Raw genomic sequence first — 19,157 nt, 5'->3', positions numbered from 1 at the left:
CATTCTGCTTTGTATGTATTGAAAAGAGCAACATGAACATTATTCTAAGTTTCTCTTTTTGTTTTCCACAGAAAATACAGTTTTGAAAAGTCCCATTTATTTATATAGTGCTTTGTGCAATACAGATTGTTTCAAAGCAGCTTTACTGAAAAGAACAGGAAAATCATCGCAAAGTTCATCAATTCTGAAACCAATTCATTTCAGCAGCTCTACAGAAGGCAATTCAGAGAAGAACAAAGAATTTTCACTTTTGGTGAGCTATTTACATTCCCAGACTTATTCCTCGCTCATGTTGTTTGCTATGTGGGGGAGGGTTGTTCCATTAATAACATCTTCTGAGAATCACGTTTTTTTTGTATCACAGATGTTGTCAGGGAGTTTCACAGCTGGAAAACATGATCAGCTGGCCCAGTGAGCTCATTGGGCGGAACACAAGTGATGTCATAAAAGATCGTCCTGCCAGGACTCGTTGTAATATCAGGGTTCAATGTCTGTCTGGAGCCTCCCTTTCCCAGCACTAAAGACGATTGCCTCCCAGTAACCCCAGTTACCTGTAAGACAGCTGACTACACGTCTCTTAAAACATGCTTTTGGTTTTCAGCTATTGCAGAAATTGCTGATAGTCTAGATTTTAACCTCCAGCCTTTCATTGAAGCTGTGAAGGAAGGCTTTATGGAAATCTGGGAATTTCCCCATTTTAATAATCTCTGTAATCCCAAAGACAAACAACTTCATGAACAGGACTGCAAATTCTGAAGGCCAGATGTTTAGATGTATATCTTCATGAAATAGACATAAACAGGAACACTTTGTGACGGTACTGGGCTAAATGAAGGCTTGATGGCCTTAATTTTCATAGTCACAATATACTCATTATCAACAATACGCTATTCATGATTGCTTCAACAGGAAATGAGGTCACTGATGTTCCCTATGGATTCTTGTAGAATTAGAGACACTTAGCGCCTTTGTTTTAGAAGTGTTTTGTTAGAACAGCCCGTCACACACACAATGAGTTCGAAACACATTGTGTGCCTCTTCTCTGGTCTGGAACTCAACATTACTTTTCACAAAGTTTTCTGAGGAATGACTACATGCTTCTTGTCCTTAACTGACAAATTTATTATGACTTCAATTTTAATTCTATATTTATATTAAACTCAAGACAATTTTATGTGTATAGATCTTTCCATACATTACTATAAAGCAGCTTTATAAAGCAAAAAATCATAATTGACTTGTATTTAGCAGATCCAACTTTAAATATATTGTTGAGTGAAAAGCCATATATATATATATACATGTATATATTCAAATGTTTGGGATCAGTACGTTTTTAATGTTTAAAGAAGTCTCTTATGCTCATCAAGGCTGCATATGATCAACAATATAGTAAAAACATTCATGTTGAACATTAATATTGTGGAATATTATTACAATTTAAAATAAAGATTTTCTATTTTAATATACTTTAAAATGTAATTAATATTCATGTGATTAAACCAGAATTTTCAACAGCCATTTCTGCAGTCTTTTGGGTCACACGGTTCTTTAGTAATCTTTTTTTTTTTTCAATATCAACACATCCTTGCTGAATAAAAGTATTAATTTCTTTAAAAAACATACTTACCCCAAACTTTTTAATGGTAGTGTATATTAATATTTATATTTTGAATAATGCTGTTCTTTTTAACTGTTAATCACAGAATCCTAAAGAAATCGCGTTCCAAAAAAAAATTAAAATAATAATAATAATAATGAATACAAAATAATTCAGAATTATTATTATTATTATACTATTTCCAACATTGATAATAAATTAGCATATTAGAATGATTTCTGAAGGATCGTGTGACACTGACGACTATAATATTAAAATAGTAAACTATTATTTTAAATTGTAATAATTCACAATAGTGCTGTTTTTACTGTATTTTGATCAAAGCAGCCTTGAGAAGCATATATGAGACTTACTGATATAAAATCATACTGATCCCAAAATTAAAAGGTTTTTTTTTTTGTCTTCTTGTATTGTTTTCGTATTGTTTTTGTTTTCTTGTCTATTTATTTTAAGAAGCCACATGATATTCTATGTTGGAGTTAAATGAGTGTTGGTCATTTGAGCAGCTTTAGCAACGCCACTAATAACCTCAGGATCAGCGTCCTCAGTGTCCAAACCTACAAAAACAAGGAAAGTTCAGTATCCCCCCATCTCTTTGATAATGCAGCATCTGTTGTTTGTAATAACGTGAATGAGGTCAATGAATGTTTAACCATCCCCCAATGAATCACTTGGTGTATGAAATAAACACAAGGACTCTATTCCAAAACACCGGCAGCATTTTCACACCAAAAGGTTACCTTGCTTTCAAAGACATCTTATTTTGGTCACATTAAGGGCAATATCATATTTATTTTGTGGAGAAAGTGATCCAAGAATGCACTATCACAGACTTTGTGATCAAAAATAATAGATGAAGTAATATAAATGTTGAGAACTGCTTACGTTATTACAGCTTAGCAACATGCTAATGTCAAATTCCAATGACTTTTGTTATTATTAATGTTGTGTGTTTACTAAAACTCTTATTAATCACGCAATGGCTCTTTGGTAGCCAAAAGGCTCTACTGTGGGCCGTAAAAAGCCATAGGTGTGTGCCATCTCACCTCTACTGATTGAACACATGCACAACACAGTTTTTCCAGGGGAATGAGCACAAGAAGCAAATGCTTATCAGATCCCTCATATCTGGCTATCATTTCAGTGCGGGATAAAGATCAGAGGATGAAACATGCTGCGTCGATATCACCGTGACAGCCTCTGGCCTTTGGACAGTGAATGATTGACACAGAGATCAGTAGAGGCCAAGAAAAGGCAACATGACACTGTAGCTTGAAACACCTTTAATGAGGTGGACAGAGTGTCCCAGACAGGTACAATGTACAGATCGACACTCTTAATACTGTTTAATTTTTAAAGGAATACTAAAGAGAAATTCGCCATGTTAGAAGTCATGCTGCTTTTCACAGTTCTGTGGAACGTGACAGATGCCTCCAGATGAGTAGCAGTTAGTAAAAGTTTAAAATAGTTTGTCAAAGATATAGCCAGAAGTGAATTTACTTGAAGGACATGATCATGAATTTAAACGAGAATAATTCTCACTAAAACATCTAGGATAATAGGGTGATTCTAAATTGACAAACCATCTGAGAAATTGTCTGAAAAACCTATTAAGATTTGTGATTTAACAGCAATATATTTAGCAGACATCAAATCATTGGAAAATATTTAAAAATATTTTATAAAATATTTGTAAAAAATATTATTTTTCACAATTATTTAAGACAATGACAATACTTTTAGTAGTAGTAATAATGCTAGTAATTGCTATTTTGGCTAAAAAAAAAGAATGAATATGAATAAATATGACCCAAAACATAATCAGATTTTCATATAAGTCCTGAAAGTAGACAAAGAGAACAAAATCAAACAAATGAGAGAAAAATATTTTCTTTGTCATTTATTTATTGAGAAAAATGATCCAGTGTTACATATCTCTGTGTTGCAAAAGTATGTGAATCTTTGCTTTCAGTATCTGGTGTGACCCGCTTTTGCTGCAGTAACTGAAGGTAAAGTTTATTGTAAATGATGATCAGTCCTGCACAATAAAATGTAGGAGTTTTAGCCCATTCCTTAGTGCAGAACCACTTAAACTCTGTGATGTTGGTGGGTTTCCTCCTATGAACTGCTTGCTCAGGTCCTTCCACAACATTTTAATTGGATTAAGGTCTGGACTTTGACTCAGCCGTTCCAAAACATTAACTTTGTTCTTCTTTAACCATTCTTTAGTAGCATGTCTTGTGTGCTTGTGGTTGTTATCTTGCTGCATAATCCACGTTCTCTTGAGACTCTGTTCTTAAACAGATGTCCTGCCTTTTTCCTTAAGAATTTGCTGGTATAATTCAGAATTCATTGTTCCATCAATGATGGCATTCTGTCCTGGCCAAGATGCAGCAAAACAGGCCCAAGCCATGATACCACCACCATGGTTCACAGATGGGATAAGATTCTTAAGCTGGAATGCAGTGTGTTCTTTTCTCCGAACATAATAGCTTCTCATTTAAACCAATAAGTTCTATTTTGGTTTCATCCATCCATTAAACCTTATAGTCCTCTGGCTTGTCCACATGATCTTTAGCAAGCAAATTTCTTTTTGGAGAACAGTGGCTTTCTTCTCACCACTCTGCCATGCACGCCATGGTTGCTCAGTGTTCTCCTGATGGTGGGCTCATGAACATTAACATCAGCCAATGTGAGAAAGGCCTTTAGTTGCTTAGAAGTTACCCTGGGAACTTTTGCAACCTTGCAGACTATTACAAGTTCTGCTTTGGGGTGATCTTTGTTGGTCAACCACTTCTCTGGGAAGGTAACAGTGGTCTTGAATTTCCTCCATTTGTTCACAATCTGTCTGACTGTGGATTTGTGGAGTCCAAACTCTTTAGAGATGGTTTTGTAACCTTTTCTAGCCTGATGAGCAACATCAACTCTTTTTCTGAGGTCCTCAGTAATCTCTTTTGTTCGTGACATGATTCACTTCCACAAACATGATCAGACTTTGATAGATCCGTTTTTTTTAAATAAAACAGGTCACATATTGACATTTGATAGTCGTTGCACTGACTTAAAACACCTCTGCACAGACAGACTCTAATTTCACCTTTAAATTAACTGCTAATCCAAGATATTCACATACTTTTGCGACTCACAGATATGCAATATTGGATCATTTTCCTGAATAAATAAATGACAAAGAAAATATTTTTGTCTCATTTGTTTGATTAGGTTCTCTTTGTCTACTTTCAGGACTTCAATCTTATTATGTTTTGGGTCATATTTATGCAGAAATATAGACAATTCTAAATGGTTCACAAACTTTCCAGCAGCACTGTATCTTTCAATGTTTTAATAATAATATTACGCTTTACATATAGCACAGCTATACATTTTAAAACAGTTACTACATAATACTAATATTAAAGTCACACATTTAATTGTAATTATTTTATAAAGCAAATTCATTATTTATCAATGTTTCAGTACAGGTTTGTACAGGTTGCCTATATGGGTGCTTTTTAATTTTAAGAAATATGGAACTAGTTTTACAGAATTGGTTTGCACTTTTTAGAACATCCCAATTATGTTTTGCTGCACATTTACTAGAATACTGCCAAGTCTACTCAGAAAATGTCCTACTATGGTCTCAAGTTTTTGCAGTTTGACCACTAAGAACAGATTCTCACGCTGCCTCTGTGTGCCCACATGACTTCTGTTCTCTCACGTGTCTCCAGCTTCTTGACCTCACAAGTCCAAACTGGAGATCTTTAAGATTGTTCTGCTTACAGAAATACAACAGGAATGTCGGCCAGGATAAGGGCCCACCCAGCGTTCCATAAAAATGGCTGATAAGACCACCAGCCTGTCTGGATGATAAAGCCCCATGATCCCAAGTTCATATTGTTCCAGCTCATTTTCAGTACTTCTGGTTCTTTCCTGAAGTCCTATAATTAAACACCCTTTAAACAGAGGACAGCCACATATACATGCTTCTGCACGCTGCCTCAACACTAACAACTGAAAATGACATAGGAAGAACTAGCAAAACCATTATTAATTATGTTTTAAAACATCTTATTTTAAAGCCTCAAGGTCTGAGTTATACTTTTTGTTAGTGTTAAGTGTTGTGTGTTCTAAGTGTTAGTGTGGACTTATCTTTGAGGAAAGGGTGAGACAAGCCACGTCTGTGATGTCAGAAGCAGCACAGGAACAGGATACAGCTCAGCGTTTTAATTGAATTCTCAGAACTGTAACAGGAAAAAGCGCTATGTCTCTACACACGTGTGCGAGACCAAAACCGTCAAATTCAGCTCAGATGTTCTGCATCTACCAGCTTTGCAGGCTGATACGAGAATGACTAAATTCTATTTAGTCTAGCACAGTGGTCTAAACCACATTTCCCCCAACGCTGCATGTCTGGGGGGGGGGGGCTACAGGAATATGGTTGAGAAGCACTTGATCTAGCACAGCTAGTCTTACACTGCGTGACATATTTGATTAACATTTGCATGTACATTTTATATTTATTAATGGTATATTACAATTTTAGTTCATTACTGTGTGGTTGCTAGGTGGCTTCCTGATGGCCCACGTCAAAAGAGTGTCTTATTCTGGTCCTGCTGACAATGTTAAGTCTACACGATTTTCTTCTGGCAGGTGAACATCGTAATCGTAGCATACCTTATCTCAACAAGCCACTCCTAAGCGTGAAAACTTAATTAAATATTTTAATGCATGTAAGGAAAGAAGAAAACAGTGAAAGAACTACAATCTACTGCGAAGCAATTAACCTGAACGTTTTGCGAATAATGTTTTTATTTTGAAATATGCACAGTGCACACTCTTAATATTTATATGCCAAAAATCGATCTATTGATGTTTCTTGTCGCGCAACATTCAGTTATGAATTACATGAATCACATCGCCTATTATGAATGATAGCCTACTCTCAAATTGAAACGGAGACATTTGACAAAAAAAGCTGAGTAGTTTGCATCACTGGATATCAGTGTAGGTCATTTAACACAGTTGTCTAATATTATGTGTTTAGCTACTTACATTTTACCTTGCATGCTCGCATTCTTTCACTATTAAAACTGTAGTGGAACAGTTGTGCTGCAAGGATGAAGAATTTTTGCAGGCCAAAACACTAAAACAAGTTTGCATCAACGTATTTTATTATTTTTTTTTGGTTAAACGTCTGAAATAATGTCTGTGGGTAACACAAGCTCAATATATTTTTATGTTTTGTTTTTCCCATGCAGTTTTTTTTAAAGCTTCTATTTGTCTTGAAAAATGCGGTTGCTAACAAGTGGCTAAATGAGACTACAGAGGTTGTGGGAAATTAAGCGTTATTACCCCAAACAGGCAAACCCGCCTTCTTTTATTTGATTGGCCATCTCAGTCATTGTGACATTGATGAGTGCTGTTAAATGACCGATGCAGACCAGCCTAAAATGTAAATTTAAATGTATTTGTCATCCTAACGACAAACAAAGTTGTGTGTAATGGAGTGCAGCAGAGCAGCATCAAGGTTGTCATTGGGGGAGACAATTTGGTCACATCTGATTATTAGAGGGTACTTGTTCCCCTTCAAGGAATAGTTCACCCAAAAATGATCAAATGATCTGAGCTGCTATCCACATTTATTGGAGAGCTACTGTCCTGCAAACGTCAATTCCAACACAACTGCCTGTAATTATCAAGTAATCCTGAACACCTCGATTACCTGGTTCAGGTGTGTTTGATTGGGGTTGGAGCAGAAATTCTGCAGGACAAGAGTTCTCCATGAGCAGGATTGGACACCCTTTCTGTATGTCAACACCTGACTCATTTTGTCGGTTTTAGTCATTTTCAGAAGCATACTCTGAGCAATATAACTTTCCACTGGCTGAAGTGAGTGTTGGTTTGAATTACCAGAATAGAATCAGAATGCTGGGAAACAATAGCAGTTCATGCCACTTTCTCTTTTTGTTTTATACCGCACATAGAAACTATGGCGTGTTTTCAGGGCCAACGTGTCTTTGCAGAACCAGTTACTTACAATCCTATCAAAGACAACACACAACTCAAAGAGAACTTTGATGCAGGTATCTGTGAATGACTTCAAAAAGAAAACTGATGTTATGATTTTAAGCATGAGAAAAGATGAAAAAGAAACTGAATGAAGGCAAATGTTATGATGAGGGAGAAAGCATGTGCAGACCATGTGCAAAAATACTTGTTTGTTTTCCATGCTGTCTGCAAATGTATTTTTTTGTAAATGTATTATGCTCATATACATTGTGTAACTACTGTATATAGAGTATACCGAATGCCTTCATCAACTGTTCTGTCTTGGATTCCAGCTGAAGATCAGTGTGTTAGCCTAGATTAAACTTTGAGCAAATGCAGACATGACCCACTGAGACAAAGAGCAACGTAAAAAGTCTAGACCAGCTGTGAATGAAGAAAATACATCCTTGTTCTAGTTCCCACATCAGATCTGTGAGTGGGGGATAAAGGCTAAATCGGAAGAGCACATGCAAAGCACTGACAAATTCAGTCCGTCGATGCAAACTATAAGATAATGTAAAGCTGTGTAAATACAGACACAGACAGTCATTCAGTTATTGAACATATTCTAGGCAGGACTGTTTGCTATTTAGAAATGAATTGAGAATGCCTTGAGCAGAATGTAATTAGAAAAGAAGGAAATAGAAATTTTAAAAGAAATCAATTACCTATAAACATGCTCATACACATAAAATCTGAGGTATTTATAGACCCATTGTTCAAAATTCCACATATTTCCATACCGCATACCACAAATTTGAGTTAATTTTAATAAATGACTAAGATCAAAAATTCCTTTGCATTGCAATTCACTCAATTCCTTTTATTGCCATTCCAAGTCTGTGGGATGTGGCCACATCAATCGAATTCATGAACTGAAAGAAAGCCAACCCACATTTGTTAAACGTGTGTATGCACAGATCTGATCTTAGAATACGTAAACGCTGAAATCCATGCCATCGTTCAGATTTATAAAAATGTTTCTTTTTGACGTGGAGTTCTTAGGGCTATGTCAAACTCTAAGTAGTTTTACTTGTGGCAGAGTCGGAGTACTGCAGATATTTGGAAATACATACATTTCAGAAATGATCTTAGATCACATGACAGTTTATAAATGAGGCTCTTGGTCTTGGCGAAAACAGTGTTAGAGAACATTTGTTTCTGTATTTCTATTTTGTAGCATTGTCAGCTTTTGGTAAATGGAACAGCTGGAATGCTCTGCTGAGTCAGTTGTACTGGAAACCAACACAGTTGGCTTTAAAAGAGCAGAAAAAGAAAGGAAAACATGTAATCTTGGCTGTAACAATGGCACTGCATGTTGGCAGATACATTTTTGCACACCATGAGCTCTTAATGTTCCTGACATTGACTGAACAGCCTTGTATGAAATAATGTTTCCCCTGATCTAGACAGTATGAGATCATATGGAAAGCAAATGGAGATGTTTGTGTAAGTCTCCTGCTTCCCAGATGCTCCTTCTGAAGAACAATGACTCACGTAATCTATCTCACACGAGTCTCTTTCAGAAGAAATGCCAGTAAGGTCTTATGCTCAGGCTTTCCAAGATATCAAAGTCTACAATTCAAAGGAATATAGATCTCAATATGAACTCAAACATTTATTTTCAAATGTTTGGTTCCTCCAAAGACCAAATAATCTGACATTCACATTAATTTTATGGCTCTTTAATGTGAATGAAGTTTAGGAGAAACATCTAAGATGCTCTGAACTTAACTGAGAACTCTATTAAGACTCCCAAGTAAGCGGAGCAATAACTTTTTCCACTGGAATGCTGCATTCTTCCAGGCTGTCTCACATCTACCACCAGCACTGGCTTCTCGTCCAGAAAATTTTGTGTGCTGGTACGCTAAAGACTCGTCAGAATTAGACTCTCTCAGCATGTGTGCTTGTGTGCACAACATGTTTGGAAATATGATAGTCAGCAGAATGGTATCCAGTTTCTCTTAAGTGGAAAAGATTTGTTTGTGTTTAAGAGGGGATTTTTTTTTCAAAGTCCAAAGTACACACAAAACATACTGAAGTATGCAATGGCATACACAAATGCTTGACCAATGCATTTTTACTTTTTACCTTAGTACTCAAAGAGGGAGTAATTAACTATTCAGATACCATTATTCTATTAGCAAGCTTTAAACAATGTAAACAAGTGTTGACCTGGGGGGAATTCCAGAAAGTAGGTTATGCCACATACCTGGACAAGTTTACGGATAGGTAAACGGATAACCTCATCTTTCGGTTCCAAAAACTGAGGTAATTTTCAGGGTATGCAATTAGCCATAGCAACTCATGTTCTGAACATAACCTGCTCCAGAGTTTTCAGGGATAGCTTACTTCAGATGTATTCATCCATTTCTGTGGTGGCTCGGCTGTGTCTGAAATTACACTCTCTATAGTTGTTTCCCAGGGTCTTTCACATTTGAAATAGTTAAGCCTGGGCCATTCTAAACCCCAGGTAAATGGTATCCCAGGTTATCTTGCTTCACACTTTACCTGGTGATAACATGTACTCCTGGGTTTTTATACGTTGACGTTTCAGACTCCACATTCCCAAAACCGTCAGTTAACGCTCTTATTTGCATATTTGCTGTGTCAGTGTCATTAACTGAAAGAACACAGCATGTGTCCTATTTACATGAATGCTCTAGCATTGCATAGCATATCGCCAAGTACTATTAAGTTTTCTCTGAAAGGAATTTTGGACTATATAGATAAACTCCAGTTGACGTTTTCCCCTCAAATACTAAAATGTTCATACAGTACAACACACTGTGTTTTTGTGATTGTCGAAAGCATGCGAATATGAGGTAAGCAACTGGTTGTCTGTTGCTAAGCATCTAATCGTAACGTAACAAATGCATTTTTTCATATCGAACAAGTTTGAAACCGCAAGGTGGGTTAACAGTGGAAAAGTCCGCAAAAGTGGAACAGGGTGGTTAGAGATAACTGAACATACAGATGTGTTTTTGGAACTGATAACTGCAAGAAAGATAAATCAACCCACAATTTGGGGTCAATACGACACAAAGTTAACCACGCTTTCTGGAATACCTCCAAGAAAAGGACATTTTTACCATCATTATGCATGTTTGTAAAATCTAACTGCATTTAGCATTTTAGGTTTCAAAAGGCCCCTTTTTAGCCCTATATTGTGCCATTACTGTGTGTTTTACGTGGACTACTAGTCTGCACCCAAGTAGAAATGCTGAGAATCTCAGGGGCTTTGTAGCAATTATGCAACAAATACTTGCGTTGCAAAATTAAATGTGCTCTGAAATTTCAGGACACAACATACAGTGGGGCAAAAAAGTATTTAGTCAGCCACCAATTGTGCAAGTTCTCCCACTTAAAAAGATGAGAGAGGCCTGTAATTTTCATCATAGGTATACCTCAACGATGAGAGACAAAATGAGAAAAAATTTTTTTAAAGAATTTATTTGCAAATTATGGTAGAAAATAAGTATTTGGTCAATAACAAAATTTCACCTCAATACTTTGTTCTATATCCTTTGTTGGCAATGACAGAGGTCAAACGTTTTCTGTAAGTCTTCACACACTGTTGCTGGTATTTTGGCCCATTACTCCATGCAGATCTCCTCTTGAGCAGTAATGTTTTGGGGCTGTCGCTGGGCAACACGGACTTTCAACTCCCTCCAAAGATTTTCGATGGGGTTGAGATCTGGAGACTGGCTTCTTACGAAGCCACTCCTTCGTTGCCCGGGCGGTGTGTTTGGGATCATTGTCATGCTGAAAGACCCAGCCACGTTTCATCTTCAATGCCCTTGCTGATGGAAGGAGGTTTTCACTCAAAATCTCACGATACATGGCCCCATTCATTCTTTCGTTTACACGGATCAGTCGTCCTGGTCCCTTTGCAGAAAAACAGCCCCAAAGCATGATGTTTCCACCCCCATGCTTCACAGTAGGTATGGTGTTCTTTGGATGCAACTCAGCATTCTTTCTCCTCCAAACACGACAAGTTGAGTTTTTACCAAAAAGTTCTATTTTGGTTTCATCTGACCATATGACATTCTCCCAATCCTCTTCTGGATCATCCAAATGCTCTCTAGCAAACTTCAGATGGGCCGGACATGTACTGGCTTAAGCAGGGGGACACGTCTGGCACTGCAGGATTTGAGGCCTTTGTTACTTTGGTCCCAGCTCTCTGCAGGTCATTCACTAGGTCCCCCGTGTGGTTCTGGGATTTTGCTCACAGTTCTTGTGATCATTTTGACCCCACGGGTGAGATCTGCGTGGAGCCCCAGATCGAGGAGATTATCAGTGGTCTTGTATGTCTTCCATTTTCTAATAATTGCTCCCACAGTTGATTTCTTCACACCAAGCTGCTTACCTATTGCAGATTCAGTCTTCCCAGCCTGGTGCAGGTCTACAATTTTGTTTCTGGTGTCATTTGACAGCTCTTTGGTCTTGGCCATGGTGGAGTTTGGAGTTGGACTGTTTGAGGTTGTGGACAGGTGTCTTTTATACTGATAACGAGTTCAAACAGATGCCATTAATACAGGTAACGAGTGGAGGACAGAGGAGCCTCTTAAAGAAGAAGTTACAGGTCTGTGAGAGCCAGAAATCTTGCTTGTTTGTAGGTGACCAAATACTTATTTTACCGAGGAATTTACCAATTAATTCTTTAAAATCCTACAATGTGATTTTCTGGATTTTTTCTCATTTTGTCTCTGATAGTTGAGGTATACCTATAATGACAATTACAGGCCTCTCATCTTTTTAAGTGGGAGAACTTGCACAATTCAGTGTTTCCTATATTTATGGCTTGGGGGCGGCGACCGTGGGGAGGGGTGTTCCGTTTTTTTCCCGACATAAAAACATTCCTTTAATTTATATTTTAATGAACAAAAATTTAACTCTTATTTTTTTGGAAAATAAAGGGGATCTAATATTGATAATAACATTGAAGACATTGTATGATTATTCCTTAAAGATAAGGTTTTAATAGTTTTAGTAGTAGTAGCCTATTACGTTCTGCCCAATGTCTTCAAGTGAAACCGAACTTTTATTTTGACGGGTTGCCGTGAATACCTTTACATTTCTATGTATATGATATGAGGATAGTTTTTCTCAAATGAAATGGTCAAATGCTCATGAAGTGACTCTCAGAGCAGTTCTGGAGATGTTGTTCATGTATTTATGTCCTCATTTAGTGAGGCGGCAGACGTTAATATCGCCGCAAGCGTTACGCGCTTCTGTATGAGTAAACAAACCCGCGCGTCTGCGCCATACATTAACACAGAGACACGCAGAAGTCATATTTAAATAGTCGTTTTGCGGCTTAATATTTACAAATAGGAGTGGGAGTGTGCTCACTTGTGTGTGCGCTTACGTTTGGGTGTGTGTGTGTGTGTGTGTGTGTGCGAACTGGGGCTGAACTCCGCTGTGCGCGCGATACTGAGCGCGACCATGTAACAGAGACAAGACATGCCGTCGTGCAAATAAGATAAATAACATGAGGCTATTTAGTTTATTTAATAAAAGAACAAGGTATAGACCTGTTCTATAGGGAAAGTAACATTGAGTGATTTCTTTTGTAGTCTGGCGCTATAGAGAAAATAAAATTAACTTGACTTTCAAGGGGGGCAGGAGTGCCGTTGGGGGGGCGGGCCGCCCCCCTAAAATAATGGTAGGGGAAACACTGCAATTGGTGGCTGACTAAATACTTTTTTGCCCCACTGTACATGTGGGCACTTGCATATTAGAGAAGCAAACGAGTTCTTATTGATATCATTTACATGCAACACAAAACCTTAAGTACAAAACAAAATTGTTTCACAGTAAAATTATTTTATTAAGAAGTTAATAAATAAAAATGCAAAAATATAATGTTTTGTCAATTGTTGGGAATTGCCTAAATAGTAATAATTTGTTCTTAAGAGGTAAATAAATAAATTTACAACGTAAACTTACACTGGGCAAAATATTACAGAGATTTGTTTGGAACCAAACAAGCTAGCACCTTTAAAACAAATGACTTCCAGAATGAAACTGAGAGACATCACAAAGGTGTAAATGATCATATGTAAACCACTAGCTAAGGCAAAAAGTGGTCTAACAAAGAGAATTGCTCTGTCATTACAAAATATATGCATTTTGTCTGTAATGCGTTACAGTGGTTTCTGACACAACTGTGATCGGTGGGCATCTTGTTTTCAAACTGAAAGAAACTTTACAAACAATAAACTGGTGTCATTTTCACAAACTGTAAATACTATCTAAACTAACATGATTTACACAGGAACAAGTGACAAAAGCAACTATAAAATAAAAAGCACCATGTTAGATATGCAAAGAATTAGAACTTCCATCCTTTTCTCCTGAAGGCCATGTTAAGAGTGTACAATCAACATGAATGGCTGTTTGCTGTAATTACAGGCGTGGACATGGAAAGAAATGTGCAAAAAACCTGAAGACCAGAACTGTTTTGACTTATAGCCATATGACAGAAAACAGAAAGCAGGTGTGTTGTGTGTGAAAGAGAGAGAGTGAGAAAACCTAAAATCATTAGCGTACTAAGAGAAAGGTTAGACCAGCTAAACCAACTCCTGCTGCTGCAAACAGTGCTGTCTTCATCGAGGACTCTTGGTTCAGCTGTCTTGCGTTGTGGAAAAACCTGCAGAAACCCTCCTATAAAAGACAGGAAAGAACAGGATGAGATTCACATTTTGCTTCCCACACCCATATGATACAGTTAGATCAGTATTTTGGACCTAATTAGACAAAGTAGCTAAAATGTCAACAATATGCAGAGATATTACGTAATAGCACAGCCTGCTTACTCACTCTGAACATATGAGAGTATTACATAATCCTGCTCTCAGGAGGAGTGGCACATGCATATTTAACTACATTTCAAATTAAATATTCCTCAGCGCTGTGGAGTAGTGGATAATGCACGTGTTTGATACATTTTCTCAGTTTCAAAATCCAGTGAGCTGCCTAACAAAACAGCAAATGTTTCTGACATAATCCATGCACTTTAGCTACTCCCGACAACAGGACAAATGGACGAGTAGAGTAAAGGAACGCTCACTTTGACGAGTCCTATTAAAACTGATCGTTTGTCTCTCTGTACAGCCTTCAGGAACAAGTGGATAGTTTATTTTTAAATGGCATCTTGGATCTCGTCAATGGATTTTAGGTTTGTTCAGAGCATTTGACTACAGAATGTTTTGTAAATAAGGCACAGGGGGAGAGTTCGCAAAGACGCTTCTGTTGAAAGAAGCAGCAGCGAACTGTATTAGATCTGACAGCCGCTGCCTTGCAAACTATACGTAAACATTTCATAAAGCTTTGTCCATAAATGGGTGTTGATAATTTTAGCCAATCATTTACTGGTAAGCCTTAAAGAAGCTGCCTCCTCCTTATAAGGGATCATTTCAGCCCAAAATGTCAATATTTGTGTGTGTATGTAAAAAAATAAAAATCTTTATTAACATAAGTGAACCTCAAAGAACAAAGTATATAAAGTAATGTCACGATCCCTTTAAGTTTTAGTGCTCATGTGAGAGATACCGGATCGAATCTAGCCTGCAACACCATTCAGACGGTTTCCTCCTCAGTGTTCACCCCTCTACGCTAACATTACTCTGGGCTCTACTCTGGCCTTTCTTTGATGTAGTGTGCCAGTTTCAGAAGCTAACTGATATTTCAAGGGTTAAATGCAGATATGACAGTTTCAGAAGCAGAAGGCAAAAGCACAGGCGTGCTTAACTGCTGTTTGTAACTGCCTAAGCACCCAAACAAACAGCAGAAGGCTTGAAGAATCGGGCAGGGCAGCTGTCTTCAGACAGACACCTGCTGTACCGGTCAGAGCGAGTCCAGGTGCAATAGCTCACATTCATATGCTGCACAAACTCTGAGTGAAGCATGGAGATCAACCGTATGGTAAACACAATAGACTAAATGGCTGAGTGGCCTTCGGCTCTGCTTTCAACAGCTGCCAAATAAAAGAGAACGAGAAAATAGAGAAGAGAGACAGAAAGGGCCACACCAGGCCTCTCAAACTCTTCATTCATGCAAATACAAGCTGCCGTTTTCCTTAAGCCAGCAGATTTATGATTTTAAGACTTCAAGTCAAGTCAAGTCACCTTTATTTATATAGCGCTTTTAACAATACAGATTGTGTCAAAGCACTTAACAGTATCAAATTGGAGGATAGAGTGTCAGTAATGTATAATAAGATTAAACACTCAATTTTCAAAATTTCAGTTAAAGGCATTTCATTATTGAATTCAGAGATGTCATTGTCTAGCTCAGTTTAGTTTTATATAGTATCTGTGCAATCAAATCGACGATAATCGCTAGACTTCACTATGACATCACTAGTGACGTTTAAAAAGAGAAGATTAGACCAACATGAAACTGTTTTTTGAGGCTGGTTCATCCTTTATGTCATTTACTCGCCCTCATGACATTCCAAATCTGTGTGATTTCCATTACGGAACACAAAAGAAGAAGTGCAGCAGGTGCTCTTTTCCATAGAAAAAAAAGTGGAAGAATGTACTCCATATGACTTGCGCATGATACTCCAAGTCTTCTGAGGTCATACAAAAGCTTTCTGTGAGGAAGAGACTGAGATTTAAGTTGTTTTTGCTTAAAATCTTCTTCTCTGCCAAAGCTTATTCCTCTGCATTCAATTATGGCACATCTATATTTCACAAGAAAAATCCAGTCATTTAAATAGAAATCCACACAATCAGGAATTGTGTGTGAGGGAAAAAGTTTTGCAACAGGTTCAAGCTGGTCATGAAAATTTGCCACGCTAACCAACAGAAATTAGCTTGATTTGAAAGTGACTGTGCTCCTTGCATTGCTACACTACTGAGAATAAACAATGGGCCTTTTTGCCCACAAAATTTTGCTAACGTGATTGCACCTTTACTCTACAAAAAAAAAAAAAAAAAGACCACTCTCTTAAAGTTTTAAGTCATAGAGAGTGCATTCATTAGACATGAATCTTTTAAACAGAAACATTTCTGTTTTAAACCACCCTACGGCTAAACCATTTGCATTTGACTGTGTTGACAAGCATGTTCCTCAGAATCGTGTGTAATTACAGCAGATATCAGTCTGCATGAATAAACAACATCTCCTGGGGTTATGGAGGGTATTTAAAGTTGGAACAAGTATTGCATTCATAGGTCAGTGCCTGGGAGTCTGAAGAACTGGACGCTCACACAGAAAAAAGTCCTTGGTGAGACATTTGAGAGCCTGTTTAAAAGTGTTTTAAAGAGCAGTTCTGCTTCCCCACAAGCATTCCCAGGATTCTTTGGCTTGTGTCACTCTCTAATTGACAAAAACAGGGCAGCCACAAGAAGGTATACACTGCACTACTCCAAAAACTAGACCAGCATATCACTGCAGTACCTTCCAATTACAGTTTACAATGTGCATATTGAAGTATACAGGTAGGAAAGGCTCAAAGAGACTGTGGTATCAAACACTGTACAAAATAGGCTGGGTTTCTGAGAGCATAAACGAAAGATCAAATGATGCACTAAACACCCACGCAGTTTCAAATTAAGCAGAACTGATGTAGAAAAACCCCTCGCTAAAAGTTCAAGCTTGACAACTACACAGGGTCTTCCTACTACTTGCACATCAACGCTCTACTGCACAAACAAAAATATTATGGCTTTCAAACCATCATTTACCAGCCTAAAGGTCTCTGCCCCAGTCTACACAGCTAATGCTTACCCAGCCTCCGTTTTCCAGCAGCCAGTCCTGTTTTTCTCCTCCAAGGTAGTCAGCGATGGTCTCGGCCAGTCTCTGGGAGCACTCGGAATTCTCTCCTCTGGACAGGAGCTCACTGGCCAGCACTCCAGTGAAAGTAAAGATGGAGACCACCCTCCCCCAGTTCAGTTTCCCATCTCCCACCAGTTCCCTCATGACGCTCTGCAGACACTTGCTGGGATCTGATCCGCAGGTGTCCAGGAACTCCTGGGAGAGGGATCGGAATTTGGTTCTGTGCTGCTGCTCCATTTCTTTGGCCAGGTATCTCATGGCCTCTGCTGACTCGCTGGGAGGCGTCTGTTGGATCCCGCTGCAGAAGCTGATGTAATCTTCTGCCAGCAACAAAGTCTGTTCCCTCAACCAACAGGACATTTTCTTAAAAAAAAAAAAAAAAAAAAAGTCAGGGTCATAATACATTAGATGTGATTTTTAATATTAAAAAAAAAAACCTATGTCCACCACATGGACATGAACATCAAACATGCATTTATGAATGTCCTGCAGAGTGGCCTATAATTCACCTACAATCAACTTTCATCTACTTCTTGTTTAAATCTTAGTTAAGAGATTTGGGAATATGTGAATGTTTAACATTAATTCATCACTCTACAGTTTTTAATTTATTATATGAAATAACATCAAAAATATTCATTAAAAAGTTTCAAATTATAGCCTAATTTTTTAATTAATCAATTAATTTTTTTTTCCATGTTATTTGTCAACTACCCCTTTGATGGTTTGATGTAAACATACCTTGCCAAAAAAATTACCATGGTAAACAATTTCTACCAAAATATTATAGTTACTGCAGCTTTTGTCACTGCTGTCAAATCACAATTAATACTATGTATATTATACTTATCAGTCAGGGTAATAAGATTTCAGAATGTTTTCATTTTGTATCATTTCTTGTTGTGATGTTAGTTATGGCTAAAACCCATTTAGCAGTTTTACTAACTGACGTTTCACTTCAGTTGTACAGGCATTACAGGTTAATTCAAGCAAGCGCTTGCGTTCATGTGTGTGTGCAGCATTAACAGAACGCAGATGAGTTCATAAATGGGTAAATGATTCATAATAACGGCTGTTATAGTCAGCGGCTGTTTGTCTGGGTTCAGGCCTTATATGAAGACAATTACATTCAGATTCAACAATGTCCACCGTAAACCTGCTTACGCCTCTTTTGCCGCTAGTATTAACACAGAATCCATATGAATGAGCTGAATTTGATAAAAACACAGCATCGAGAAATGAAAGACGGCGCACGCAACACTTAAACACAAAGCCGGCTGCGCCATTGCGCACGAGCACACAAAGAAGCGAGCCAACAGAACAGGGTTTAAATATACGTTTTTCTCAAAACATTTAAATGAAATCTGATTCTGAAAGGCATTTTATAATGTAATTTAGCATTTCTCTCTATAAAAGTGAAAATAATAAAGCAGCTCACCCTCCCAGCGATGTCAGACTGCGCTCTCCACCGACAGTTACGCAAACAGCAGTCAGATCTCATAGGAGACGCTCCGTCACTCCACCCTATTGCACAAGCTTTATCAATTGAAACACGCCCCTTCACTTCATTAGCCACGCCTCTCTCGCCATGTCGCTTTCCTTTCGCATTGTACTTTCCATTCAATATTTCTAATCCACAATTATTTTCTGTTTTCAGCATTACCACACCAAATGTAATCATCGACGGTTTCCATCGATT

General features: G+C 37.7%; 1 protein-coding gene across 1 annotated transcript; it reads right to left on the bottom strand.

Annotated features, from left to right (window-relative positions):
* Positions 1-13,478: 13,478 nt before the first annotated feature.
* On the bottom strand, positions 13,479-19,026 carry bcl2l10 (BCL2 like 10). Its single transcript, XM_058752331.1, has 3 exons — positions 18,897-19,026; positions 17,411-17,821; positions 13,479-14,338 (listed from the first exon to the last, which is right to left on the bottom strand). Exons 1-3 carry the CDS (start codon positions 18,957-18,959, stop codon positions 14,216-14,218), a joined length of 597 nt encoding a protein of 198 aa, XP_058608314.1. The 5' UTR covers positions 18,960-19,026; the 3' UTR covers positions 13,479-14,215.
* Between the last annotated feature and the right edge of the window lie 131 nt (positions 19,027-19,157).

This window comes from Onychostoma macrolepis, chromosome 18, assembly GCF_012432095.1.
Source record: "Onychostoma macrolepis isolate SWU-2019 chromosome 18, ASM1243209v1, whole genome shotgun sequence".
In the NCBI taxonomy this organism is placed as follows: domain Eukaryota; kingdom Metazoa; phylum Chordata; class Actinopteri; order Cypriniformes; family Cyprinidae; genus Onychostoma; species Onychostoma macrolepis.
Note: the sequence above shows the minus strand (reverse complement) of the source record. Positions and strands in the feature narration are given on the sequence as shown.